We start from the raw sequence: 27776 nt of genomic DNA on the forward strand, positions 1-27776 counted from the left end.
AATAACACAAGAACAAGCTTTTATGGCCAAGTTGGTAAGGCGCTACACTAGTAATGTAGCGATCCTCAGTTCGACTCTGAGTGAAAGCAAGTTTCTTTTTTTGCCAATTTTCCGGGCGATTTTCTTTTTATTTCAATTGATTAATGAATTTAACTACATTTTATAGCATATTTTCCCTTTTTTGTGTATCATTGAATATATATAAATATGTAGCTATGTCTTTATACTAAAATAAACTTGCCCATTTAAAATATTTAAACCATTTTGGTTCAACCAAGACACAATTAGCATTTGCAATAATGATTGGATTTGGATCCAAAGTTTCAATATGACCACCAATAATGACTTTTCTTCCTTTTACTTCTTTAACTTTGGCTTTTAATAATACAGTTGTATTTGGTTGAACATGTTGATTAAAATCAATTGATAATTTTGCAGTAACACCTCTTTTACTTGGTAATTCTGGGAATCCACAAAAGCAAAGTAATTCATCTAATATCGTAGAGATAACACCATTATGAATATTACCATCATAACTTGTTAATCTTTCCCCTAAATGATAATAAGCTTGTAATTCTTTATCTTTTTCATTTGTGAAAACTAATGGATCAATTTCTAAATGTTGAGGACCAAATAATAAACCTTGAGAAACATGATTTGATTGATGTAATCTTGGTATTCTTGATGAATGTACATCACCAGTATAATCTTCATTGCGTAATAGTTGAATATAATTTGGTGATTTTTTAATTGATTCCAAGATTTCAGCTTTTTGTTCAGTTATTCTTCTTGTGTTTAATTCTTTTGAGTTTTCAGGCCAAACACGAGCGAAAGCTGTAAATCCAGTGGCAAAAGCCAACGTAGAGAATGTAACTCTTTTAATATAATGGGACATGATTTGAAGGAGTGTTCAATTGTTCAATTGAATGTAATTTTAATCAAAAGTAGAAGTTCAAGTACAAATGGTGCTCCACTAAATTGATAAATGACTTTGAGCGTGGCTTTACCGTTGAGATTTAGACAGGAAAGTGGGAATCTATAAAGAAGAGATATGAATTGAATTCTGATTTCAATCTAATTGCTGAACAGATTCTGCCTATTATCCTGCCTATTGTTCTGTCTAATCTCTGTCTAACTATGGTTTCCCCATTGCGTAACCTCTGTCTAATCTCTTGATTCCCTGCCTAATTCTAGTTCCTCTTCGTAGCAATTCGCTTGAAGCAACAATAAAAAAAATAGATTTGAATCTCTGCTACAATCAACCAGATCAATTCAGGATCAATTGGCTACACAGCTACAAAGAAAACAAAGAGAAAGAGTAGCAAACTGGTCTAGTGCTATACAGAGAATTACACAACTGAATCCATTGCATTGACCTGGAACACTAAATACTTTTAAAGAGAATTCTGCTTTTATTGCTTTGTTTTTTTGGCACTGTTCTTCTTAGCTCTTCTTAGCGGCTAAAGTCAATAATACATAGTTGTTAGAATGCTTGAATCCCTAGTGGCGGGACTTTTGAACAGGGTATTGGTGAGTATTTGTTCAAGATTGAAACAAGATAGTAGACTAACATTTGTTAAAGGGGAACTATGTGGAAAATTTCGATCCTAAACAATTGAATATAGGTATTTGGAGTGGTGATGTCAAATTAAAGAATTTAAGATTGAAGAAAGAATCTTTAGATAAACTAGAATTACCTGTTGATGTTAAGTTTGGTCATTTAGGTGAATTGACTTTACAAATACCATGGTCCAATTTGAAAGGGAAACCTGTTAAAGTCACAATTGAAGATGTTTATTTATTAGCTTCCCCTATAATTCAAGATGAATATAATGAAGAGGAAGTTCTAAAAAGAGAATTGAATTTGAAATTACAAAGATTAAACGATTTAGAATTAATAAATAAAGCAAATCCAACAAATTCATTATCACCAGAGGAAAATGCTAAAAATGAAAGTTTCACTGAAAGTTTAGTAACTAAAATTGTGGATAATTTACAAGTTCAAATTAAAAACATTCATCTAAGATATGAAGATGTTGATAATGTTTTTACTGATAATCCTTATGCCATTGGTGTCACTTTAGATGAACTTTCTGCTATTTCAACTGATTCAAATTGGAAACATACATTTATTTCCGTATCTCAACAATTAACACATAAATTATTAACTTTAAAATCTTTATGTTGTTATTGGAATACTGATGCAAAATCTATTTATACTGAAAATCAAAATGAATTATTTGAAAAATTCAAAAATTCCATTATTGATCAAGATAATTTATCTCAATATGAAGAATTTACTCAATTTTTACTTAGACCTGTTAGTGGATCTGGTCATTTAACTGTTAATAAACTTGGAACAACTGAAACTCAACCACATCTTAAAACCGAATTGTTTTTCGAGGAATTTGGTGTTGATTTAGATTCAAATCAATATAGAGATGCTCTTTTAACTGCTTCAAAATTCCATTGGTTTAATAAAACTCATAAATTTAAGAAATTTAGACCGAATGTCCCATTAAAAGGTAATTCTAAAGAATGGTTTAAATATGCTGCAAAATGTGTTTTAAATGAAATTCATGAAAAAAATTATGCTTGGAGTTGGGAATTTTTATCCAAAAGACGTGAAAATAGAATTGCCTATATTAAATTATGGAAAGAAAAATTATTATTATGTGATATAGCACAACCTTTACCAAAACAATCACAAAATGAAGAACTAGAAAATTTACATAAAGAATTAACTTTTGAAGATATAAAATTTTTCAGATCTTTGGCTAAAAAGGAATTAAGAAAAGAAAGAATTGCAAATGCTGAATCTGCTCCAAGTTCATCTGAAAATGAACAAGCTGTTGATAATACTTCACAACAACAGCAACAACCAGCTTCTGGTGGTTGGTTCTCATCATGGTGGTCTAAACCTGCAGATACAAATGATTCATCAAATGAAGATAAATTAGTTCTTACAGATGAACAAAGAGAGGAGCTTTACAATGCTATTGAATTTGATGAAAATAAAGCACTAGAAGAAGCTGTGAATATTCCAAGAGATCGTATAAATTTCCAATTATCTGCAAATTTGAAAAAAGGTGGATTTACAATTAAAAATAGACAATCCAAGAAAAATTTAGCTGAAGTTATATTTGAAGGTTGTTCAGCTCAAGTTTATCAAAGACCTGATTCATTTTTAACAAATTTTTCATTACAAGAATTAAAAGTTGAAGATGGTACTGAATCAACTTTATATAAACATGTTGTTAGTGTTAAACCATTAAATACTGAATTAGAAACTAATCAAAATAATGATGAACCATTTTTCCAAGTTTCATTTGAAAAAAATCCATTAGATGGATCTGCTGATTCTGCTTTATTAGCTAAATTGAAGAGTATGACAATTTTTTATCATGTTCATTTTATTAATGAGATTATTAAATTTTTCACTCCACCAAAAGATCATTTAGATACTATTAATGCAATTTTAAATGCAGCTGAAGCAACAATGGAAGGTATAACTTCTCAAACAAGAATGGGCCTAGAAGCTATTTGGGAAGAACATAAAACCATCAATGCTAAATTGGATTTACAAGCACCGTTAATTATATTACCATTGGATGCAAATTCTTGGTCGTCACCATGTGCAGTTGTTGATGCTGGTCATATAAGTTTAGTAAGTGATCTTGCTGACAAGGATAAGACAAATAATATAAAGAACTTATCACAAGAAGAATATGAAAAAATTGATATAACTGAATTGAATAGATTGATGTATGACAAATTTAACTTACATTTACAAGATACTCAAGTTCTGATTGGTTCCACTATAAAATCAACAGTGGAACAACTTCATGATCCACATAATAATTCTTCAACAATTTTAGATAAATTAGACATGAAAATGTTATTGGAAATGTCAATTTTACCAAAAGCTTCTAATTTAGCTAAAATTAGAGCAACTGCTAAACTTCCTGCTTTCATTGCTAAAATGAATGATTATCAATACAAAATTATGATGCAATTAGTTGATAAATGTATTCCAAACTTTGATATTGGTAATGAAGAGAATGATGAAAACGAATTGAAACCAGTGCATGGTCCATTGAGTTTGAATAAACCTGTTGATTCTAAATTTGATTTAGATAATATTACAGAATCAGAATCAGCTAAGTCTCAAAAATCAGAATCAGCTAAAAATATTGAAAAACAACATCAATTTGAATTCAATTTTAATGTTGACAAGGTTCAATTATTATTATCTAAGTGTACTGATGGCTCAACAATGGCTTCAGATCCTATTGTTGATTTAGTTGCTGAAAGATTTGAACTTGATTTTTACAAAATGGAAACTGGTATGCATGTTGATTTAACTTTATCAACATTCAATATTGAAGATTATATTGAAGATTCAGGTCCAAAAGAATTCAAGAAAATCATCTCGTCAAATAATTTCACTGAAAAAGATGGAATTGAAAGATCCAGTGAGGCATTTAGATTAAAATATGATAGAACACAAAGAATCGTTACAGTTAATAATCAAAATATTGAAGTTTTCGATCAAGATGTTGATTTAAATTTATCAGCTTTAAAAGTTATAGTTACAAGAAAAAGTTTATTAACAATTTTGAATTTCATCTTGACAACTTTTACAAATCCAAATCCTGAAGAAACTCCAGCAGATATTTTAAGACATAATGATGCTTCACAAATTGAAACTTCACCTCAACAAATTAGAGTTAATGTTAATTTGGAGGGTATTGTTTTGGCTTTGAATGATAATGGTATCAAACTTGCTACTTTACAATTATCTACTGCACATTTTAATGTTTTGGTGTTACCTGAGAAGATGAAAGTGTATTCAAAATTAGGTGCATTGACTGTTCATGATGAAGTTAATGAAGGCTCTTCAAGGGATTCTATTGTGAGAAAGATTTTAAGTTTCGATGAAAATCAATTGGCTGAATTTACATATGAAACATTTGATCCAAATGCTGAAAAAGATCTTGATTACGCAAGCTCATTTAAATTTAATGTTGGTTCATTAAGAGTTAACTTTGTTGAAGGTCCAGTGAATAAAATTTTAGATTTCTTGAGTAAATTCCAAAAAATGAAATCACTTTATGATTCTGCAAGAGATACTGCTTTTAATCAAGTAAATATTCAAGACCAAAATTCCATGTTATTTGATATCACTATTAAAACACCAATTATTGTTTTCCCTAAATTAGTGGATTATAATAAAAGTCTATATGACAATGTGACTTTATATTTGGGTGAATTTTCAGCTTCAAATAAATTTATCAATATTTCAGGAGATTCAATAAATAATATCAGTTGTGGTTTGAGATCAACTAAAATTACATCATTATTCCATCAAAATAATGTTAAACAATCATTCAAGATCTTGGAAGATACAGATATTATTTTCGATATCAAGTATAATGAGAAGACCAATGAGAAAGTCCAAATGCTTATTGATGGTAATATGAGTGAAGTTATTGCTGATTTGACTGAACTTCAACTATCATATTTGTATTCATTATCCAAATCCGTCCCAGCTGCTTTCACTTTTGATGATTCTTCATTATCAGAAATTGAAGATGCAGCTTTGAATGCTAATAAAGTTATTGCTCCAGATGCAACATATGGTGCGGATTCCGAAATTATTTCTAAACCTGATAACAATGTTTTAACTGCTGAATTTCCTGAAAATATTAAAGTTGATTTTAAATTCGACTTACCAAGAGTTGCTTTGACAATTCATAATAGCACCAATGAAGCTGAATCTTTAGATAAAACTGCTATTTCCACTTTTTCATTAGAAGATATTGGAGTGGAGTTCAAACAAAAATATGATACCCATTTCGATTCAGAAGTTCATGTTCAATCGCTCGTTGCTAGAGATGTTCGTGAAATCAAAGATAACCAATTCCCTGAAATAATTCCAAAAGTCGCTAGTGATAAATATCATTTCTCAGCTACTGCCACTACAAATGGTCCATCTAATGACAAAAATACTATTGTTGCTGTTAATATTAATAGTCCAAAATTAATTTTAGCTCTAGATTATTTATTTTCTTTGAAAAACTTCACAGATGTTGCATTGAGTCAACCAGAACACATTACACATAAAGAAATTACAAATGAAGATGATGAAGAATTACCAAGCAATGCTGCACAAACAGAATATACACAAGAAAATGAAGATGACGACCAGGTTAAAGCTTCCCAAAACTCTAAATTTGGTATTACGGTGAATGTTGTTGATACATCTTTAATCTTGATTGCTGATCCAACTCTAAAAAATTCTGAAGCTATTGTTTTCAAGATTGAACAATTACTTGCATCAAGTCAAAATATCTCATCTGCAAGTGCTAACAATGTCGGTATGTTTTTGTGTCGTATGGATCAATATGAAAATGATCGTTTAAGAATTATTGATGATTTTTCCTCTACTATTTCTATTGATAATAGAGGGAGTACCAAGGATAGTCTTTTGACATCTATCCATGCATCAGTTGAGCCATTGGTTATGAGAGTTTCATTGAGAGATATTAGATTGGCTATTTCAATTTTCAACAAGGCTATGGACCTTGCTCAGAAACATGGTTATATTGAAGAACAAGCTGCTGAAGGTGACGAAAATGAAAATGGTGAAAATGGACACACTACGTTCACTAAAGAATTCAAGAAAAAATTGGCCAAATATGCACCAAGTATTGCCACATCTATCGGGAGTGTCAAACCAAGACGTCAATCTGTTAATGAACCTGAAATTCTTATAAGGGCTGAAGAGTTGTCAGCAGATATTGAAGGTTTCAGATTAGTTTTAATTGGTGATATACATGAGTTGCCTGTTTTGGATATGTCAGTAAACCCATTCCATGTTTCTGCTAAAAACTGGTCCTCTGATTTAGAAGCTGATACCAGTATTGAATCATCTATCAACATTTTCAATTATGCCAAATCGTCTTGGGAACCTTTACTAGAACCATGGCCAATTGCTACACATATATCTAGAACTCAAACTCCAAAATCTAAGATTTATGTGGATTTTGTCTCTAGAAAGTTAGCACAAGTAACTTTATCATCTCGTTCAATTGCATTGTTGTCCCAAGTTATGTCTTCTATTTCAGCTGACAAAAACATTAAAGGTAGAGGGGCTGAAAAGCCATACAAGATTTTGAATGAAACTGGTTTTGACATTCAAGTATGGATTGATACAGGTAATGAAAGACCTAATTTGACAAAAATCAAAGACGGTGAAGTAATTCCATGGGAGTTTGAAGATTGGAAAAACATTCGTGAGAATTTAACTACTGATAATAAAAAGGGCGTTCTTGGTGTCGAGCTTTTAGATTCAGGTTATGGTGCTATCACTAACATTCATGTCACAAGTGAAGGTGAAGATCTTTTCATGTTGGAACCACCAGTTAATGATTACCATAATAGACTTGCTGTTGATATTTCATTAGGAGAAGATAATGTCAAGACTATTAAGTTGAGCTCTACCATAACTATTGAGAATAATACTCAAGTGAATATTGTGATTAGAGGTAGAAGTGAGTTTTCTATCCCACAAGGGTCATCCAGATCCATTCCTATTGAAGAAGTTTATGATACCCCAATTTATGTCAAGCCCGATATCAATGTTCCATTTGAGTGGTCAGAGAACAATATATATTGGAGAAGATTATCAAGATCTGGAGCTTCAATTAGATGTCCATCAGTTGATCCTACTGATAGTACTAGTTTCTTTTTCCAAGTTGAAGCAAAATATGATAGAAGTGAACCGTTATCTAGAATATATCCACATATGAAGATTATTCTTTCACCACCACTTGAAATCGAAAACTTGTTGCCATATGACTTATCATATAGACTCTATGATAGAAGTGCAAAACGTGATTGGAAGAACTCATTAAGAAAAGGTAATACAAGTCCTGTTCATGTTGTCAAACTGGAACACTTTTTACTCTTGAGTGTCAAGCCTCTTGAATGTGGATTTGAAAAAAGTGATTTTGCAATTATCAATGCACCAAATAACAGTGATTTTAAAAAAGAAAATCGTTTATTATTAAAGAACGAAGATGGGCAAAACTTAAAATTGAACATTCACTATAGCTCTACAAGAAATGAAGGTGCGGGTATTAAGGTTGTCATTTATTCTCCATATATTGTTTTGAATCGTACTGGAAGAGATTTGTTTGTACGTGAAAAATACAACACACTGCAATCTAAGGTAAAGACCAATGAAGAAATGATCAAGAACACATCTCCTAAAATGTTTTCATTTGAAGAAAAGAGAGATCGTGGCTCTCGTGCTTTAATTGGTTTAGCAGATTCTGGCTGGAGTAAACCTGTTAGTTTTGAAGCCATTGGTAGGGCAAGTGAAGTCACAATGCAACTTCCAAACAAGAAATCAGAAATGAATGTTGGTATTGAAGTCAAAGAAGGTGAAGGGAAGTATCAGCTCTCAAAAGTTGTTACAATATCTCCAAGATATATTATCAAAAATAACCTCAGTACTGATATTGAAATTGTTGATATCGGATCATCTGATTCTTTGCATTTGAAATCTGGTAGTATGGAACCACTTTATCGCTTACCAAGAATGGAAGATAAGCAGCTAAAATTGCTCTTACCTGGTGGAAGCTCAAAATGGTCATCGCCTTTCAGCATTAAAGATATCGGTCAAGTTTTCTTAAAAGTTTACAAGCAGGATGTTGGCCAAGTTTTATTGAAAGTTGATGTTTTATTGGAAGGCTCTTCCTTGTTCATTCATATCGAAGATGGTAAAAATCGTTGGCCGTTTTCTATTCGTAATTTCAGTGACGAGGAGTTCATATTTTACCAAAAGAATCCAAACTTGAATGAGAATGATGAGGTTGTCACTAATGATCACACTCCATTCAAACCAATTTATTACAAGATCCCACCAAAGAGTGTTATGCCATACGCGTGGGATTACCCTGGTGGTATAATGAAAGAATTGATTATCAGAGCCGAAGGAAGAGAAAGATATATTCAGTTGGCAGAAATTGGTAATTTACGTCCTATGAGATTAACAAATTCCGGTAAAATTGTTGATTTGAATGTTGTCGCAGATGGACCTACACAATCACTTGTGATTTCCAAATATGAACCTTCTAACAGTTTGTACAAGCTAAGAGATGTTCGCACCAGCTCATCACTTTCCGTGAATCAAAAAGATAATTTTGAACCAGAAGCTGAAGATTCTGATATCATGAATAGAATACTATTCAAGTTTGAAGGTATAGGTATTTCATTAATCAACACTAGACAACAAGAATTATGTTATATCACTGTTCGTGGTGTGGAACTTCATTTCAATGATTCTGAGTTATATCAAACTGCTAGTTGTAAGATGAAATGGATTCAAATTGATAATCAATTATATGGTGGTATTTATCCAATCATTTTGTATCCTACTGTTGTTGCACAATCTTCAAGGGAGATGAATAATCATCCTGCATTCTCTGGTGCAATCTCAAGAGTCAAAGATGATAGTTATGGTGTTACTTATATCAAATATGCTACTACATTGTTACAAGAAATGACACTTGAAGTTGATGAAGATTTCTTGTTTGCTCTATTAGATTTTTCTAAAGTTCCTGGTGCATCATGGAATAAAGAAGTACATGATCAACTATGTGAAAATGTTATTGTGTTACCAGAGCCGGTAAATGGTACAGGGGGTAGTGATATTTATTTTGAAGCTTTACATATTCAACCTACTCAACTCAACTTGTCATTTGTTCGTACTGAGAGAATTAACGCTGAAGATAAGAGTTCCTCTCAAAATCCAGTGATGTTCTTTTTCAATGTTTTGACTATGGCTATTGGTAATATCAATGAAGCTCCAATCAAATTGAATGCTTTATTCCTTGAAAATATTCGTGTACCAACTCCAGTTTTGGTTCAATCAATTCAAACACATTATGGACAAGCATTTTTCTATCAAATTCACAAAGTTCTTGGATCGGCTGATTTTATCGGTAATCCGGTTGGTTTGTTTAATAATATCAGTTCTGGTGTTATGGATATTTTCTATGAACCTTATCAAGGTTTGGTAATGAATGATCGTCCTCAAGAGCTTGGTATTAGTGTTGCTAAAGGTGGTTTGAGTTTCTTAAAAAAATCTGTTTTTGGTTTCTCTGATAGTTTTGCTAAAGTTACTGGCTCAATTTCAAAAGGGTTAACAGTGGCTACTATGGACAAAAATTTCCAAGATCGTCGTCGTATGTCAAGAAGAAGAAATAAACCTAAACATGCTTTATACGGTTTCAGTGCTGGTGCTTCATCTTTTGTTGAAGGTATTTCTAGTGGTATTTCAGGTATAGCCTTAGCTCCTGTTCAAGGTGCAAATGAAGGTGGTGCTGGCGGCTTCATCAAAGGTATCGGGAAAGGTCTTATTGGTCTGCCAACAAAAACAGCCATTGGTGTTTTTGACTTGGCTAATAACGTTAGTGAAGGTATTAGAAACACAACCACTGCATTTGATTCAGAAGGGATTGATAAAATTCGTTTACCAAGATATATTAGTCATGATGCGATTATAAGACCATTCTCTGAAAGAGAAGCACAAGGTCAATTTTGGTTGAAGATGGCTGGTGGTGGTGAGTTGGTTAATGATGATTATTTAGCTCATGTTGTCTTACCAGGTGAAGAAATGGCTGTTATTGTCACTTATAAACATATTGTCTTGGTTAAAGTTACATCTCTCGAAGTTGTCTGGACTATTATCTATGAAGACGTCAGATCTATCACACAAGAGAAGACAGGTATTAAGATTGGATTATCAAATGGTAAACGTGGACCATTTGTTCCAATTCCAGAAGCGAACTCTAGAAAGTTTTTATACAAGCATATCGGTATTGCTGTCAATGAATATAATAAGCATTGCCAAGTCATTCCTTAGATCACTGGTGAAAAATGCCATGATGTTACAGTATTGTCTTTCATTTGATCGTAATTATGTACATTAGTTTATTAAAAAGTTGTTATAGATATTATACAATGATTTGTTATTTATGAATAGTATACTCTTCATACTTGTAGCTCGGATGTTTTGATTAACGTATCTTGTGAATTTTCAGGTTTATCTTGAAAGATTTTTTCTGTGTCTCCAGTCTTCTTCTTTAAAGATGCGTAGAATTTATCAGCACCCTCTCTTTTTTCACATTCTAATTGTAGTTCCTTAACAGCAATAGCACCATCAGAAGTCTTAATAATCACTTTTGAATCTTTATTAATAAATTGACCAGGTTTCAATGAATCTAAGTTTTCTTTAATTTGTTCAACATCATACAATATCACCCTTCTCCAACCTAATCTGGTCATGCCCTTTTTAGCCTTGACACGAATCTCTTTAAAAGTATGTAATGGGCCCAGTGTATTGAATTGACGATATATATCAAAAGATGATGAGTTATTCCAATTGATCTTTGTCATATTTGGGCTTATTTTCCCAGTATAAGAAAATTTATATTTGGATTTGAAAGTTGGATTACTATAAGAACCATCAATGATAACTTTTCCCAAAAGATCAGCCCCAATAATTGCTAGTCTATCTCTCAAAGATTTATATGTATCATCTTTTTCAATCGATATTTCATCAGTTTGATCCACTATAGCACCTTTATCAAATTTATCAGGACTTAAAGTTTGTACAGTAACACCAGTTGTTTTATCATGATTTAATAAAGCTTTTTGTAAAGGACTTGCACCTGAAAGTTTTGGTAATAAGGATGGATGAACATTTAAGGAATATTTAAGTGAATTCAAAAATTGGTTTGGGATTAATTTACCATAAGAAACTGCAATTGCCATGTTATATTTGTTAGATATTAATGAATTTATCTCATCATCTTTTTCAGCTCTGTGAATAGCTAAGTTTTCACTTGTAGCATATGAAGCAATTGGAACATCTGTAACTTCTTTAAGATATCTCCCTGTGGCTTTTGGTGGTCTTGCTATAAGATCAATTGAATCAATTACCCCAGGTTTCTCTTTTGATATTTGGACTAATTTTCTCAATGACTCTATACTAAATTCATCTGAACCGAAAAATGCAATTTTTAAGCTTTCTAGATTACTTCTCGAAGAACTGAAAAACCTTCTTGATAAAAGACCCTTACTTAGCATGCTTCAGGTTGGACTCCTTTAAAATAGGGAGAATGAACAATTTTCGAACTGAGCTATCCCAGAGTTTGTGTTACAGTATCATCTATCATCTCACCAAAGCCTCTATCCAAGAAAAAAAGCGCGACTCAGGTATACCAAACTTGAAGCCGTGTAGCGTACATTGTCGTAATATCATTGTATCTTATGCCCTTGTTTCTCATAATTTCCCTGTAGTATAGTAGGCAGTTATGAATAAAGCTTCCTTGAAACCTCTGTTTTATCTTCTCATTCAAACCAGCTCATTTTTGGCACCATTTGGCACCATTTTGGCGTCGCGTGAACCTTCTAGGCCTCGAGCCCTGCACGAACCGTGGAGAGCGTTTTCTGTTTTCTCGAGAAATATTTATCAAAACAATCGAGTAGTATAAATAAATAAGTCTTAGTGCTTCTCACTCTCTTTATCGACTATCTTTTATGTTTTGGAAAGCTTACCTTTTCAGATCTCACACAAAACATTGGATGATTAGTTAGTATGTCACAATTGCAAAGAGCAGGAACTCTGCTAGCATGCTCCGTCGTGGGCTTCGTCTGTGGAACGTTATATCTATACTCAGCTTATGGACCTCAAGTTGCCCATAAATTACATTATACCACTACTGAGTCTTCATTGATTGCATATGCAGGAACTATAGGTACTGCGTGTGCAGGCTTACCAGCATCATTCATCATAGATAACAGGGGGTTTTGGATTCCAATGCTGATTGGTGGTCTAGGTTTATCTGCTGGTTTTATAGGACTCAAAGATCAATATGTTAAAAATTATGAGAGTGTTGGCATTTCATTTTCTTTATTATTTTTAGTCGGTGCTGGGTCTTTATTCATTAATTCAGCTGCTATCAAATGTTGTGCCGTTACCTTTCCAAACAATAGAGGGATTGCAACTTCTTTCCCAATTGCAACTTATGGATTAAGTGCATTTATTTATTCATCAATAGCTTCGTTATTTTTCAAAGCTGATACTGCACGTTTTCTAGCATTTTTAGGATATTCAGCTGGAGCTGTCTGCTTGATGACTTTACCAATGGTTTATATTGCTGATAAGAACTCAAATCATGGACAATCTTCAAGAATTCCTATTCCAACCGGAGGTTCAAGAACTCCATCAATTGAACTACAATCACTTTCTACCACGCCATTTCCAAAACAACAACATCTTGCAGAAGAGTTATTACACAAGAAATTAAAACAGAAAACAGAATACACTAAATTCGAAGTTTTCAAAAGTATTGATTTCTGGTTATTGTTAACCACTGCTGGTATTTTAGCTGCATTAGGACAAATGTATATATATTCTGTTGGTTTTATGGTAAAATCCTTATTACATGGCTCTATTGAAGATGTTATTTTACGTGAACAACAATTTCAAGTTTCTGTCATGTCGATTGCAAATTGTACAGGAAGATTATTAAGTGGAATTGTTGGTGATTCACTTTCCGCTTATTTTAAAAAATCAAGAGGTTGGATAATGTTAATACCTGGAGGGCTCTTATTACTTGTTCAAATATTAGGATCTTTAGTTTCGAGTCATGAATATCTTTGGATTGTATCGATGTTGAATGGTTTGGGTTATGGTTTTACATGGAGTTCAATTCCACAAATTTTATTAGATTTCTTCGGGGTGAATGCATTTTCATTTGGTTGGGGTTTCATTAATCTGGGTCCAATTATACCGGGATATTTCTTCACTCATTTATTCGGTAGTATTTATGATTTACATTCTCATCAAGATGAAGAATTGAAGGTTAAAATTTGTGATGCTGAGCTTGGTTGTTATGCTGCAACATTTCAAATCGGTGCAATTTTCGCAGTTCTTTCGATTGGTTGTGTGTTTTATTTAAACTTTAGAAGATCAAGAAAAGCTGCAAGTAGGAAAAGAAGAGATTCAACAGCGTTGCCAATTTCAAGTTCATAGTTAGATAGAGGTATTCATGATTAAATTTGATTTAATATCGCTATTTTGATCTGTAATGTATTATGTAATCAGGTCTGTGTAATTCGCGAACTTGTTATGTATTACATAACGCTTTGTTTACAAATAGCGCTCCTACTGTTTTGTATATTTACTGATGTTTTAATAAAGATTTCATCAGATTGAGCTTAGAATATCAGTGGATAACTTGAAAATTAATTAGAAACATGAGTCAAGATTCAGGATCAGGATCACAAAGAACATCTGGTGCAAAACCTCGTTCAAATGGATCTTATAGACCACCTCGTTCAAGATCAAACTATCAAAAATCAAATTTCAATAGATCATCATCAACAACAACTAATCAAAGACCGTTTTCATCCATTTCATCATCATCATCCGCGCTGCCGATTGATAAAGACGCTGCTCAAAGGCGTCGAGAGAGGTTTGCCAATGATCAAAATAAAAATAAAGAAGGTTATGGACTGATTAGTCGTGGTGAAGATAATAGACTTCAAAGAGATCCACAAGCGAGAACTGATTTTTTTAAACAAATACAACAAGAAGTGAGTTTGTTTCCTTTAAAATTGATAAATGTCAATTATTTACTAATATGTTTCTCAAGTTAACTGATTCATTTGCAAGGTCTGATGTGGAGACTATTAGGAAATCATTTTCTAAATTAAATTTAGAAGATAAAAATCACAAAGAAGATATTGATAAAGCTTTAATGTCATTGCGTAAGTAAGGTTCATTCGTCATATTAATTATAAAATAGAGGCTCTAACATACAATATAGGTAAACTAAGGGAAGCATTATTGAAGTTTGAACCTGATGAACTTGCTAAATCTGTCTTTTTATATTCAATACGGTTATCATCTAAAATTGGGCATTATCAGACATATGTTCCAAGTATTAATTTCCTTTTGAAACATCAAAACATACTTACAAGCTCAGAATTGAATGAAATAACTAATATATTGGCACTACATCTTGCACATTTCAATGAATCGAATGATGGGGCATTGGAAGTTTATTATAAATATGCCAAAGATGATTTAAAATTAGGTAAGGTTTTAAAAGCATGGAGATTATTAGATTATGTTACTTGGTTCAATCTTTTGGGCAATGAAAAAGATTTGATGTACTATAAAATGATGAAATATGGTGAATCCAAAATGATCAATCATTCATTCAAATGTATTCAAAGCTCTTATTTCCAATTACCAAAAAGCTACATCGATGAGATATACCACATCAGGTTTGAGGATCTCCAGAGCAGGTATCTGTGTAAGTGGACACTTCAGGGATCCACAGTTGTGATACGGTCTAGATCCAACTGAATATATAGTATGTGAAACCCTTTAAAATTTCGTAGTTGGTAAAAGTTCAATAGTTAATATCTTCTCTATCTAAAACATGCGCGAATTTTTTTTGTGTTTTTATTCGGTGCTAAAAAGAAAACTTGAAATCGAGGCGATAATTCACACATTACGAAGATACAGAAAGTTGAATAAATAATCAGATTAATCGTTTGGTTATATTGTTTACGAGTTGCATCAGGAAGTAGATAATGGAGAGTTTTACAGCTATAGAAAAAATCAACTCAATACAGAATTTGAGTGTGAAAGATTTTGAAGATGGGAATATCAATATTGATGATGTGATGGAAGAGGTGAATTATTTGAAGAACCAGGTGAGTTTCATCAAGAGTGTGTTTGATTTTATTTATGGATGGTGTCACTAACTCAAATTTGAAGATAACTGTGATAAGGCAAGAAATGGCTGGGTTTCTAACGGGTATAGCAAGTATTGGGCCCACATCTAAACGTGAGTATTTTATATTTTCTCATTTTGTCAATATATAAAACTAACTAATTTAATAGCACAACAAGTCTTTGAAGAGAATTCAAATAGGGCTTTTGAATTACAGAAAACTCTGGATGATTACGTGGAGAGATATAAAAGATTAACTCCTTTATTGAATGTTGTTAATCAAGATTTAAAACTTCAAATACCCCCAAAGCAAGAACCACAATTAAAACCATCAATCCCAATTTCAACAACAAATACAAACACAAATACAGCTAACTCAAATGCACCAAATACAGCGAATAATAAGAATACAACTACAACTCAACAACCTAAGAAACCACAGAGGAAGAGAACATATACTAAAAAGAAGGATCAAAATAATCAAAATAATCAAAAAAATATAAATATAAACCAACCACCTCCAGCACCAACAAATAATAACGCGCCAATATTACCAAATACTAATGGCTCAAATGGTTATCAAACTTCTGCAAATATAATTGGATTCCAACCTTTCCAAGGTAATAACAATAATTCTACAGATGCTGGTTCTGAAAATCAACCAATAATGTTATGATTGAATATATCACTCCTTTATGTGTGTATTTGTGTTTATTACTTATTAGATAATTTATGATATTAATGTTTGCTTTATTGAATTGTGTATGTAGTTTTATTCCTTGATAATTAGTTTTAATTGTGATTAGTAAAGGAAAGATATCATGGCCATTATATTGGTTCCTATTTGATATGTTTGAAGGGGATATTTGAAAGAATACGAAGCACCATTGTGTCAAAAGTAACCAGACTTATTGATGAATGATAATGATCTAGCGTTCCTCTGTAGTTCAGCAAATTTCTGCAACGAATGATCACACCTAATGCGAACCCTGATCATGGTTTGATCCAACCAATCTAAAGCGAGTGATATCTAAATCTGAGTCTCTTCTTGGATCCTCTTTATAGCAGTCTATTTCATAGTTAGTCATTCATTTCCTATCCTGAGCTCAAATTATCTCATTCAACTTACCGCTAAAACAACAGGATCAACACCTTGGTCAATAATATTGGTGCTGATTTTCAACACTTTGGGATCAATTTTCACACCCATAATCTCTGCAATCACAAGAAGTGCTTGTAACTGTTGGTCTTGACTATCCATTCTTCTTTATTTTTTTGGTTGATTGATTTGTGATTGGTTTGTTGAAGTATTCGAAACTTCTTTTGTAAACAAATAACAAGATTTTGTAATTTTACCGCGATTTTATGCTTTTAATTTAAAGCGTGTCAAGATTTCACAGAATCTTGATGAAGTTTCCAACAACAAAAGTGTCAAATTTAGCTCAATTGGAAGACTTGTTCTCTGCTAATTAGACTGCTATATTATTACTTGCTGAAATGCTAAGGAACTTAGGTCTCTTGGTGGTTTTCCTATCAGTTCTGGCCAATTGGTGTCTAGCTGTGGAGGATAAAGACCAACTAATCAAAGATTATGAAAAATATACAAAGCAAAGTTTATTATGGGGGCCTTATAGACCTGGTAACTATTTGGGTATAAGACCTCGTATTCCACATTCTTTAATGGCTGGCTTATTCTGGTTCAATGCTGATAATATAGAAAACATTCATAATATTAGACATGTTTGTGATCAAGGTCAAGATTTCAATGGGTTTGGTTGGAGTCAATATGATCCAAGAATTGGTGGTAAACAAATATTTCATGATAATGAGTTGAAATTAGATTTAACAACTGATTTTATCAAGAATAAAGAAGGTAGTTGGGCTATAAAAGTTAAAGGTGTTCCAAGACCTGGATATGAAAAAAATGCAAACTCAATTGTATTTTATGCAGGTTTAGAAGGTGAAGGTATGTTAACATCTGCTGTTGGAGCTCCATCTGATGGATTCAAAAGAGGTGATCCAATTAAATTAATTGGTCAATCCGATGAATTTCAAGGTTTTGAAATTGATATTAATGATGGACCAAATACAAATCAACATAAATTCTTAAATAAAAAGCAAATTGCAGATCCTGATTTAAACCCTTCAAGAACTCATTATGTATCAATGAGGGCTCCAAATGATAATGTATGGAAGGCTAAAGATATCTTTAATGTCTTGATTAGTGAATCTGTTAATGAAATTATTGCAAGAAATCCAGATACTAAAAATATTCCACATCCAAGTTCTTTATTAACATTACGTAATTTGAATGGATTTGAAGGTAATTTACATTTCATTCAAAAAACATTTGTTGGTGCTTTTGAATTTGATATTACCTTTAATTTGGAAGAATCATCAAATAAAATTGAAGCTGAAGATCTTGATTTATTAATTAATCAAACATTAACAAAATTTGATGCAAAATTTAATAAAGTCTTAGATTTGCAACCACCTTTTAATAATGCTGAATATAAGAAATTTTCTGAAGAATTCATTTCAAATTTAATGGGTGGTATTGGTTATTTCCATGGTGATCATCTTGTTGATAGAGAAACTGAATTTAATGAGGAAAAATATGAACCAATTCAATTAGAAGGTAAACCTGAAGGTCCATTTGAATTATTTAGTTCTGTTCCAAGTAGAACTTTTTTCCCAAGAGGATTTTATTGGGATGAAGGTTTCCAATTGATCCCAATTCTTGAATATGATACTGATTTAGTCTTGGAAATTTTGAAAAGTTGGTTTAATTTAATTGATGATGATGGATGGATTGCTAGAGAACAAATTCTGGGACCTGAAGCAAGATCTCGTGTTCCAAGTGAATTTCAAGTTCAAAATCCAAATATTGCAAATCCACCAACTTTAATGTTACTATTTACTGATTTATTGAAGAAGGCAAAAGAAACCCAAGATTCAAAAGATTTTAGTTTTGGTGATATTGATGAACCTGAAAGAGTTGATAAATATGGTGATATTGACTTCACAGATATTACAGATGCTCATTTAAGATATCCAGAATTATTGATTAATTATGCTGAAAACATTTATCCAAAATTACAATCACATTATGAATGGTTCAAAAGAACACAAAAGGGTGAATTAGAAGAATTTGAACGTGAACCTTTTTCACCAAATGAAGCATATAGATGGAAAGGTCGTACTTTCACACATAATTTAGCTTCAGGTCTTGATGATTATCCAAGAGCTTTACCGCCTGATATTGCTGAATTGAACGTTGATTTAATCTCATGGGTTGGTACAATGACTAGATCAATGAAACAAATTGCAGAATTATTAGGTAAGACTGAGGATGCAGCTAAATATTCTAAAATTGAATATGACATTCAAAGAAATATCGAAGATTTACATTGGTCCAAGAAGGATAAAACTTATTGTGATGTCTCAGTTGATCAAACTGATAGAGATGTATTTTATTGTGCTAAAGGTTATATTTCATTATTCCCATTCACATTAAAATTGATTGAACCAGGCTCTGAACATATTCGTGATATTATTGAGCTTATAGCTGATCCTGAAGAATTGTGGTCTCAGTATGGTATTAGATCTTTATCTAAATCAAATGAATTTTATAGAACTCATGAACAATATTGGAGAGGTCCAGTCTGGATCAATATCAATTATTTAGTTCTTGATTCGCTATTACATTATGGTACTGGTGAAAATGGAGCCAAATTAGATCCAGAAACTTGGGATTTGGCCAATAAAACATATACTGAACTTAGAAGAAATGTTGTTGAGAATGTCTACAAACAATGGAAATCTACAGGTTTTGCTTATGAACAATATGATGATCAAAATGGTAAGCCTAGGGGTGCTAAACATTTCTTAGGATGGACTGGTCTTGTTACTGTGATGATGAAGATGCCAGAATCCTTAAAATGAAAAATAGAATCTTTTAAGTAATGAAAATCTAAAATGATAAATTGTGTTTTTCCAGATCTATGTAGATTTAAAATTAGCCGCCGTGTTCAAAAATATATAAATGTTTGAAATTCATGAATTTATCAAAATTTCAATTCAATTGCAATACCCTAAACTTTGAAAAAGAACAAAATGCCACCAAAAAAGGAGAAGAAGACACAAGCTATAAAAGGTGATGAAGGTAAGTGAAATAAACACATGGTTGCGAGCTATAGTGAACATTTCTAACAATCCATTATCAGCTGAAAAGGTCATCTTGGAGTATCTTGAACAACAATATCGCCCTTATACCGTCAATGATATTGTTCAAAATTTACACGGTGCAATTGGGAAATCAGTTGCTCAAAGAGCACTTGAGACATTAGCTGAAGAAGGGAAGATTGTTACAAAGCAATATGGAAAGATTACTGTTTCTGTTGCTAATCAAGTTGAAGTGGTAAGTATTGTTCTGATTGATAAGTAAAAGTGATCATACATTAACACTCGAGATAGGATGCTTCAGAAAAGGATGTCAATTATGATGAGAAATTGGAAAAGACAAGAGAATCTTGTAAGAAAATCCAGCAAGAGTTAACACAACTACAAAATGGTATGTTATTTCATCAATCTCTATCTGTGATGTTTAATAGTACTAATGCTCTTTAGATTTGTCTGATATTATCAAAATACCAACAGATGAAGATCTAGATAACCAGCTTGAAACGCTAAAAAGAAATATTGAGACATTGAATCAAAAGATCGATTCTGCTAATGATACACCAAGTTTAAGTTCAGAATCTGTTGAAAAGATCCAATCATTATCTCAAGACGTTACAAAAGAATCCAAGAAAAGAGTAAAATTAGTATGTATCGTTATCAATTTTAAATTTCATTAACAAAAGTTACTAACAATAGCTGAAGTATCAAAATCTTTTGAATTATATTTCCGAATACATTGATCCAAAGAAGCTAGTGGTAAGTTTTAATTAGCAGGTATACATCTATGTGAGTATCTATTAACATGAACATTTAGAATGACTTGGGTCTTGAGGAAGTGAATCAAATCAAAGTTTGATTAATATCAAAGTTCAGCTTCGTGTTTTTGCCTCTATGTTTAATACTTTCAGTGGAACTAATATAGACCAGTTTAACATTATCAGCTGCGAGTATTCTAATCTATTTTTTGAATCTAGATTGCCAACCTTCTATGCATTGAAATCCAACAGAGAATTCACTTGCAAGCTAACTAGCTGTTTTGTCAATATTAATTGCTTTATAATGTTGTTTAAGATCATAATATACATGGCGCAACTTCATGAATGAGAGTTTATCTCGATTGCTCCAGCTTTTGACATTACCAGTAATTGTAATCTTACTTAATTTGGTATTGGACCTTGATCTAATGTTTTGATTCGAACCATTGCTTCAACTGCCTGATCCAGGAACCTTTAATCAAGCACCAGCATTTGATCTAACCAAAGTAATTCCCCATGCAGTATCAACATCTTTGATCCATTGAATTATTAGTGGTATTTTGAGAGTTGAATAGCTGGATATTAACCAAAAAGGTAAAGAGCTTGATCTTTTACTGTTTTAGGTGTTCATTTTTACAAATCGAATTATTTTCAAATTTTTGACGCTGGTTATTCTTCCATATCAGTAAGTGAAGATTATGTAATACATGCGGTAGGTGCAGCGAAATTGATCCTGTAGTAGTTAATTAATTTGATTAAGCAAGTGTAAACACGGTACATAATCTTCGAGGTTGAATATTTGAATATTACTGGTAGTCTGTAGATGATTGAGGTGTGCTGCGATTAGTGTTTAATAATTAGCCCGTAATATGGGCTCTTATAATACGTAACGGGTAAGCTCTGGTCCATTTTATACGATGATGTTCGAGATCTCGGATTAGCATATATTGATGAGGTAAGCTGCTGGTAGATATTTATCATTTGTGTACTTCTTCGATGTTTGTAGCTAATGAGTCATGACCTAAGTGATTGATATAGGCTATGGTTACTGGTGAAAAAGAACCATCGAAAATATGATCCAATTGTTCTTTGGCTTTAGTGTTGAAAAACATGAATCAAAAATCCGTAAAGGAAGGAAAATTTTAAGATCTCATGCAATGTCATGCATGATCTGGATTGTTAAACCAGCCATCCGAATCAGGAAATGTCATTTACCATGAATCAAACGTATGGAAACTTTTGCATATGCCAGCCAGCCTTTAAATCAATGGGTATATAAAGAAGAATCAAAATCATTCATTTTATCATGATTTAGATTTAATTTTAGACTCATTATCCGTTCATTCATTCATTGCTTTAGATCCAAAACAAGTTCATTAGTTGTGTTCTTTCAATACTCACTGATATTCATTCTTTTTCAAATATCTCTCCAACTTCAAGTCTTTCTTTAGATCAAGATCACATTCTAATAGTCATTCTTTTCAACACTATATTTGGATTACATTAAAGCTCAAACACATTCTTTTATTATCAAAAATGAAATTTTCATCAATCGCTATCGCTTTGAATTTAGCTCAAGCTATTTTAGCTGCTCCAGTTGTTATCACAAGACAACATACTGCTGATGCCGTCACTGTTACAGATACTTATTCAACTACTACAAACACACATACTGCTCCAACTGTTGAAATTTTGGTTAGTGATGGTGCTACTTATACTTATACTTTAACTGATGCTACTGTTACTGAAGCTACTACATTCACTAGTTATATCAACAAAGATGCTGATCCAGTTACAAGCTCACCAACTACTACATTAGCTCCATCAAATACACCACAAGGTGATAACAATGATAACAATGACAACAATGACAACAACAACAACAACAATGGTGGTGATCAATCTTCATCAGCAGCTCAATCAACTGACAACAACAACAACGGTGGTGATCAATCTACTTCAGCTCCTCAATCAACTGACAACAACAATGCTGGTGATCAATCTTCTTCAGCTCCTCAACCAACTGACAACAACAACAACAACAACAACAATGGTCCTGCTTCATCAACTCCTGCTGAAACTTCATCAAGTACCTCACAAACTCCAAGCTCTACTACATCAAATGCTCAATCTTCAGATGTTCAAACTACAGATGCACCAAGCTCTTCTACCTCAGATGATCAAACCACTTCAAGCTCATCAACTTCATCAACTTCAAGCTCTACTTCAGGGGGTAATTCAGGATCTGTTCCAAGTGCTATCGTTTACAGTCCATATAATAAAGATGGTACTTGTAAGGTTAATGATGATGTTAAGTCTGATTTACAACAAATTTCTGGTGTTGGTATTAAAGTTATTCGTATTTATGGTACTGATTGTAACTCAATCCAAACTGTTTTACCAAATGCTGTTTCTTTAGGATTGAAAGTTAATCAAGGTTTCTGGATCTCTTCATCAGGTTCTTCATCAATTACTGATTCTGTTCAAGATATTATTGATTATGCTAAAGAAAACAGTTGGGATGTTTTTGATTTCTTAACTATTGGTAATGAAGCTGTTCAATCTGGTTATATTTCAGTCTCTGATTTAAAAAGTTTAATCACTTCAGTCAAAGGTAAATTACAATCAAATGGTTACAATGGTAAAGTCACCACTTCTGAGCCTCCAGTTACTTTCCAAGAAAACCCAGATTTATGTTCAGCTGATGTTGATTTCTTAGGTATTCAACCACATCCATACTTTGATCAAAATTCAAGTGCTAAAACTTCTGGTTCATTTGTTAAAGGTCAAGTTGATTTAATCAAAAAAGTTTGTGGTAGTGATAAAGATATTGTTGTTACTGAAACCGGTTATCCACACAAAGGTATTCAAAACGGTGGTAATATCCCATCAGAATCAAACCAAAGAATTGCTGTTGAAGGTATTTTAAAAGAATTAGATAATCAAATCACTTTATTATCAACTTTTGATGATTTCTGGAAACAACCAGGATCATATGGTATTGAACAATCTTTTGGTGCTTTATCAATTTTTGAATAAGCAATTCAAGAGTCAAATCAAATCATTATACTTGTACAATAGGGTTCTTCATTATTTTTTTATTGTTATTTTATTATCATTCATAGTTACGGTTTACTACACTCAGGGTTCAATTTTTTAAGGTTCATGTACATTATCATTATAAAGTTTTTTTGTTACGTTTTTTCAATTTTCAGCAAGTTAATCAATATGATTATCAACGTTCAGATTTTAGTTTCACTTCAAACTATAATCTTCATCAAATATTTGTATAATTATGTTTATATTATAAAGTAAAAAGACATTCATGCTTAAAATTATAGTTGTAGATTACTATTTATCTTTTTATTGTACTCTGATATGGTATATCCAAATATTCTATTCAAGTTAGCATAATATTAGATCTAGTTGCAGGCTTTTAAAATATATATTTTGGAGCTACTTCTATTGTGAAAAGAGCGAATTATTAAGATGATGTGGTATTAATATTTTCAAGAATCGCTTATACAGCGCAAAAGTGGTCCATTCATTAGAACTACTAGTATGTAATCAATATCTCTTCAACACCTTCAAATTCTAGCTCAAATATTATTCTTTTTCTATGCACCCTGATAACTCGTTATGCTCCTTCAAGAAAACTGCTGAAATATATTGAAGCCTAGCCAGTCTAAAAGCTGGAAATTTTATCCACAAACAAAAGTTTCAATGTAACAAGCCTTAAAAAGCTAAATTATGAATTTCATGGCTATTATGATTACTAAGCCATGACTAATGTGCGTCTTGTAATCTGTTATTTTACCCATTTTCAAATTTCCAAATCGGGACTCCGTGGCCAAGTTGGTTAAGGCGTGCGACTGTTAAAAAAAGCTCACCACTTTCAACAGGTTATCGCAAGATCGTCAGTTCAATCCTGACCGGGGTCGCTTTACTTTTTTTGCTGTTTTTTAAAATTTTAACATCAAAATCTTAATATAAAAGTATTTTTAACTCTTTGAAGATGTAATTTTTTACTTCAATATATAATTTTAAGTCTTTAGAACCATTTAGCCACCAAAACTTTGTATTGAACCTTCTTTTATTTGGTACTGAGATATGATGTGATTACATAAAAGAGACTTTTTCACATTAATTCGCGCATCGCGATTTTAAAGTTTGAAGGTTTATTTAGGTATCAATCTTTGAAAGAACTACGTTTGAGTTTAACACCTTCTTTTAGGTTTAAATTTTTTAAGCAGACCATAGAAAGATGAGTGAATTCGAAACAGAAGAACAAATATTAGCTAGACATAGGAAAGAAAACAGAGACTTAGTAGCTACAGTTACTGGATTAAAGAAACAAGCTACTAAATCCAAAAAGAAAGAAGTTCAAAAAAAATGTACTGAATTAGAACAAAATTTAAAACTAAAACATGAAGAAGAACTAAAAGTAAGTCAATTGTGTCTAAATCTCATGGTATATCTACTAATGAACAACTATAGGAATTATACGCTAGAGGATCAACTGGCACTGATGCTCCAACTCAAGAAAATAATGCTGAAGATGATGATGATGATGAACTAACGCCAGAAAAATTATTAGCTCAATTAGAACTAGAAAAGAAAGAAGAAGAAGAAAAAAACAAACCAAAAGAGCAACCACAACACCAAGAACAACAACAACAAACAAAGGGACCAAAGCGTAATCGTCAAAAAGAAAGATTAGCTAAAAGACAAGCTGCATTAGATGAACAAAGAAAAGAAGCTGAAAAAGAAGCTGAATTACAACCAGATTTAAAAGGTATTGAAGATGAAAACATCAAATCATTATGCTCTATTGCAAAAGTGAAAGAATTTGATATCAAACCAGATGGTAATTGTTTATTCGCATCTATAGCTGATCAATTAAAATTACGTCAAGGTATTGAAGTTAGTATTCAAGAATTAAGAACCAAATCAGCAAATCATATTAGATCAGACCCAGATACTTTCATTCCATATCTTTTTGATGAAGAAACTATGAGTTTGAAAAACATTGATGAATATACTGAAAAAATTGAAAAAACAGCAGCTTGGGGTAGTGATTTAGAAATTCTAGCCTTAGCTAAAGAATATGATAGCCCAATCTCTGTGATGATGAGTGGTAGATCTACCTTGAAGATCTATGAAGAAGGTCGTAATGAAGAGTTGAAGCTAGTTTATTACAAGCACAGTTATGCTCTTGGTGAACATTACAATTCTCTTCATGATTTGGAATAAGTTTATAGATCTGGTAAATGCACTATATAGATGAATTTTTTTTTTTTGGCGCTTAAGGTAAAATAAACAAATATTAAAAGTGGAAGACAAGATTTTGTAGTGAAAACTAAACTTGGAAAGACTGAAGAACAAGTATGTTTTGGATACCCAGAAGATCTTTCAACTCCAGTGCCATTTCATTGGCGAAAAAGGTTTCAAAGGGGAAAAGTTCAAATTCTAGTGGTGAACCTAAAAATGCATTGTTAGGTCGTACCAGTAGTAAATTATCAGCTGGTATTGTTGGTCTTGCAAACGTTGGTAAAAGTACATTTTTTCAAGCTATAACGAAATCATCACTTGGGAATCCAAATAATTATCCATTTGCTACTGTTAAACCGGAAGAGGCGCTTTATAGAGTTCCAAGTGATCGTTTATTGAAATTATCACAAATTTATAAGAGTTCAAAGATAACTCCATCATATTTGAAAATTGTTGATATTGCAGGCCTTGTTAGAAATGCTTCAAAAGGTGAAGGTTTAGGAAATCAATTTTTATCAGATATTAGAAACGTTGATGGTATTTTCCATGTTGTTAGAGGATTTGATGATGATACCATAACTCATATTGAAATCACGGTTGATCCAATTAGAGATTTAGAAATCGTCAATGATGAATTATTACTAAAAGATTTAGAAACTGTTGAAACAACAATAGAAAGAAATAAAAAAGATATGAATAAACCAAATATGAGAGCTGAATTAACAAAAGAAAATGAAATTTTGGAAAAAATTAATGATTTATTATTTGAACATGGTAAATTATCAAATATCTTTAAATGGACAGAAGACGAAGTCAATGTTATAAACAAGCATAAATTTTTGACTGCAAAACCAACAGTTTACTTATTAAATGTTTCTAAACCAGATTATGAATCACAGACTAATAAATATTTGAAATCAGTTCAAGATTGGATGAAAGAACATTCACCAAATGATAAGTTAATTATGTTTAGTGCAGATCATGAACATGAATTTGTTAATTCAGAAACAGCATCCCCAATCATAAATGATATGGTTATATCAATGAAAGACTCATTAAACTTGATAAGTTTCTATACAGTTGGAAAAGTTGAAGCAAAAGAATGGAGTTTGAAAAGACATTCAACAGCACCAGAAGCTGCAGGATTAATTCATACAGATTTACAAAAAAATTTCATAAATGCTCAAGTTTTAAAATCAACAAAAGTTTTTGAAAAATCTGAAGAACTAAAAGATGTTGAAGATGTTGAAAAAGCAATGAAATATGATAGAAATGGTAAAGATTATGAAGTTCAAGATGGTGATATCATCATCATTAAAGCGGTTGGTGGTAAAACAAAATAGATAAGACGATCCAACAAAATAAATACAACATAGTTACAGAAGAATAGTTGAAATCAAAATCAAATTGACATGTATATAGAATTGTAAATAAAAGGATAAATTCAAATGTTGAATTGGTTTGTTTTGAATCTAAAAACAATTTGTTAGTAAGATATTCATAAATTATAAAATATCAGAATGTTAACTATCAATTAATTTTTGTAAATCAGAGCGTTTGACAAATTTTCTTCTCACGAACAGATTAGTCGAAGAGCTGGGTTTATATAAATTGTCTCTAAGGACTTGTTCTCATCATAAAAAATGCAATTGAATAACATCTTGATATCATATATGGTGTTCTTGTCACTTACTCTTCCATATTATTCACAATTTGTACTTCTATGACATGGTTGATGATT

The 27776-nt window shown here is 31.9% G+C and overlaps 11 protein-coding genes across 11 annotated transcripts; 9 read left to right on the forward strand and 2 right to left on the reverse strand.

Moving 5' to 3' along the window:
• Positions 1-226: 226 nt before the first annotated feature.
• Positions 227-895, reverse strand: MRX3 (Mrx3p; the record flags this gene model as incomplete). The annotated part of the gene is made up of 1 exon (XM_011278303.1): positions 227-895. The coding sequence occupies one exon, from the start codon at positions 893-895 to the stop codon at positions 227-229; it is 669 nt and encodes a 222-aa protein (XP_011276605.1).
• A 593-nt stretch (positions 896-1488) lies between these two features.
• On the forward strand, positions 1489-10936 carry VPS13 (membrane morphogenesis protein VPS13; the record flags this gene model as incomplete). The annotated part of the gene is made up of 2 exons (XM_011278304.1): positions 1489-1534; positions 1626-10936. The coding sequence occupies 2 exons, from the start codon at positions 1489-1491 to the stop codon at positions 10934-10936; spliced, it is 9357 nt and encodes a 3118-aa protein (XP_011276606.1).
• Positions 10937-11064: 128 nt separating this feature from the next.
• FMT1 (methionyl-tRNA formyltransferase) lies at positions 11065-12162 on the reverse strand (the record flags this gene model as incomplete). Its single annotated transcript, XM_011278305.1, has 1 exon — positions 11065-12162. One exon carries the CDS (start codon positions 12160-12162, stop codon positions 11065-11067), a length of 1098 nt encoding a protein of 365 aa, XP_011276607.1.
• A 511-nt stretch (positions 12163-12673) lies between these two features.
• BN7_1059 (putative transporter MCH1) lies at positions 12674-14113 on the forward strand (the record flags this gene model as incomplete). Its single annotated transcript, XM_011278306.1, has 1 exon — positions 12674-14113. The coding sequence occupies one exon, from the start codon at positions 12674-12676 to the stop codon at positions 14111-14113; it is 1440 nt and encodes a 479-aa protein (XP_011276608.1).
• Positions 14114-14337: 224 nt separating this feature from the next.
• Positions 14338-15454, forward strand: BN7_1060 (uncharacterized protein; the record flags this gene model as incomplete). The annotated part of the gene is made up of 2 exons (XM_011278307.1): positions 14338-14587; positions 14889-15454. 2 exons carry the CDS (start codon positions 14338-14340, stop codon positions 15452-15454), a joined length of 816 nt encoding a protein of 271 aa, XP_011276609.1.
• A 387-nt stretch (positions 15455-15841) lies between these two features.
• Positions 15842-16503, forward strand: BN7_1061 (Translation initiation factor IF-2; the record flags this gene model as incomplete). The annotated part of the gene is made up of 2 exons (XM_011278308.1): positions 15842-15920; positions 16007-16503. The coding sequence occupies 2 exons, from the start codon at positions 15842-15844 to the stop codon at positions 16501-16503; spliced, it is 576 nt and encodes a 191-aa protein (XP_011276610.1).
• Positions 16504-17324: 821 nt separating this feature from the next.
• CWH41 (mannosyl-oligosaccharide glucosidase) lies at positions 17325-19772 on the forward strand (the record flags this gene model as incomplete). Its single annotated transcript, XM_011278309.1, has 1 exon — positions 17325-19772. The coding sequence occupies one exon, from the start codon at positions 17325-17327 to the stop codon at positions 19770-19772; it is 2448 nt and encodes an 815-aa protein (XP_011276611.1).
• A 214-nt stretch (positions 19773-19986) lies between these two features.
• Positions 19987-20686, forward strand: HOP2 (Hop2p; the record flags this gene model as incomplete). Its single annotated transcript, XM_011278310.1, has 2 exons — positions 19987-20251; positions 20457-20686. 2 exons carry the CDS (start codon positions 19987-19989, stop codon positions 20684-20686), a joined length of 495 nt encoding a protein of 164 aa, XP_011276612.1.
• A 1614-nt stretch (positions 20687-22300) lies between these two features.
• SCW11 (putative glucan endo-1,3-beta-D-glucosidase) lies at positions 22301-23803 on the forward strand (the record flags this gene model as incomplete). The annotated part of the gene is made up of 1 exon (XM_011278311.1): positions 22301-23803. One exon carries the CDS (start codon positions 22301-22303, stop codon positions 23801-23803), a length of 1503 nt encoding a protein of 500 aa, XP_011276613.1.
• A 1225-nt stretch (positions 23804-25028) lies between these two features.
• Positions 25029-26017, forward strand: OTU2 (deubiquitinase OTU2; the record flags this gene model as incomplete). The annotated part of the gene is made up of 2 exons (XM_011278312.1): positions 25029-25091; positions 25262-26017. The coding sequence occupies 2 exons, from the start codon at positions 25029-25031 to the stop codon at positions 26015-26017; spliced, it is 819 nt and encodes a 272-aa protein (XP_011276614.1).
• Positions 26018-26151: 134 nt separating this feature from the next.
• BN7_1066 (Obg-like ATPase 1) lies at positions 26152-27378 on the forward strand (the record flags this gene model as incomplete). Its single annotated transcript, XM_011278313.1, has 1 exon — positions 26152-27378. One exon carries the CDS (start codon positions 26152-26154, stop codon positions 27376-27378), a length of 1227 nt encoding a protein of 408 aa, XP_011276615.1.
• Positions 27379-27776: the final 398 nt, after the last annotated feature.

Source organism: Wickerhamomyces ciferrii, contig 00022 (genome assembly GCF_000313485.1).
Source record: "Wickerhamomyces ciferrii WGS project CAIF00000000 data, strain NRRL Y-1031 F-60-10, contig 00022, whole genome shotgun sequence".
Classification (NCBI taxonomy): Eukaryota; Fungi; Ascomycota; class Saccharomycetes; order Phaffomycetales; family Wickerhamomycetaceae; genus Hansenula; species Hansenula ciferrii.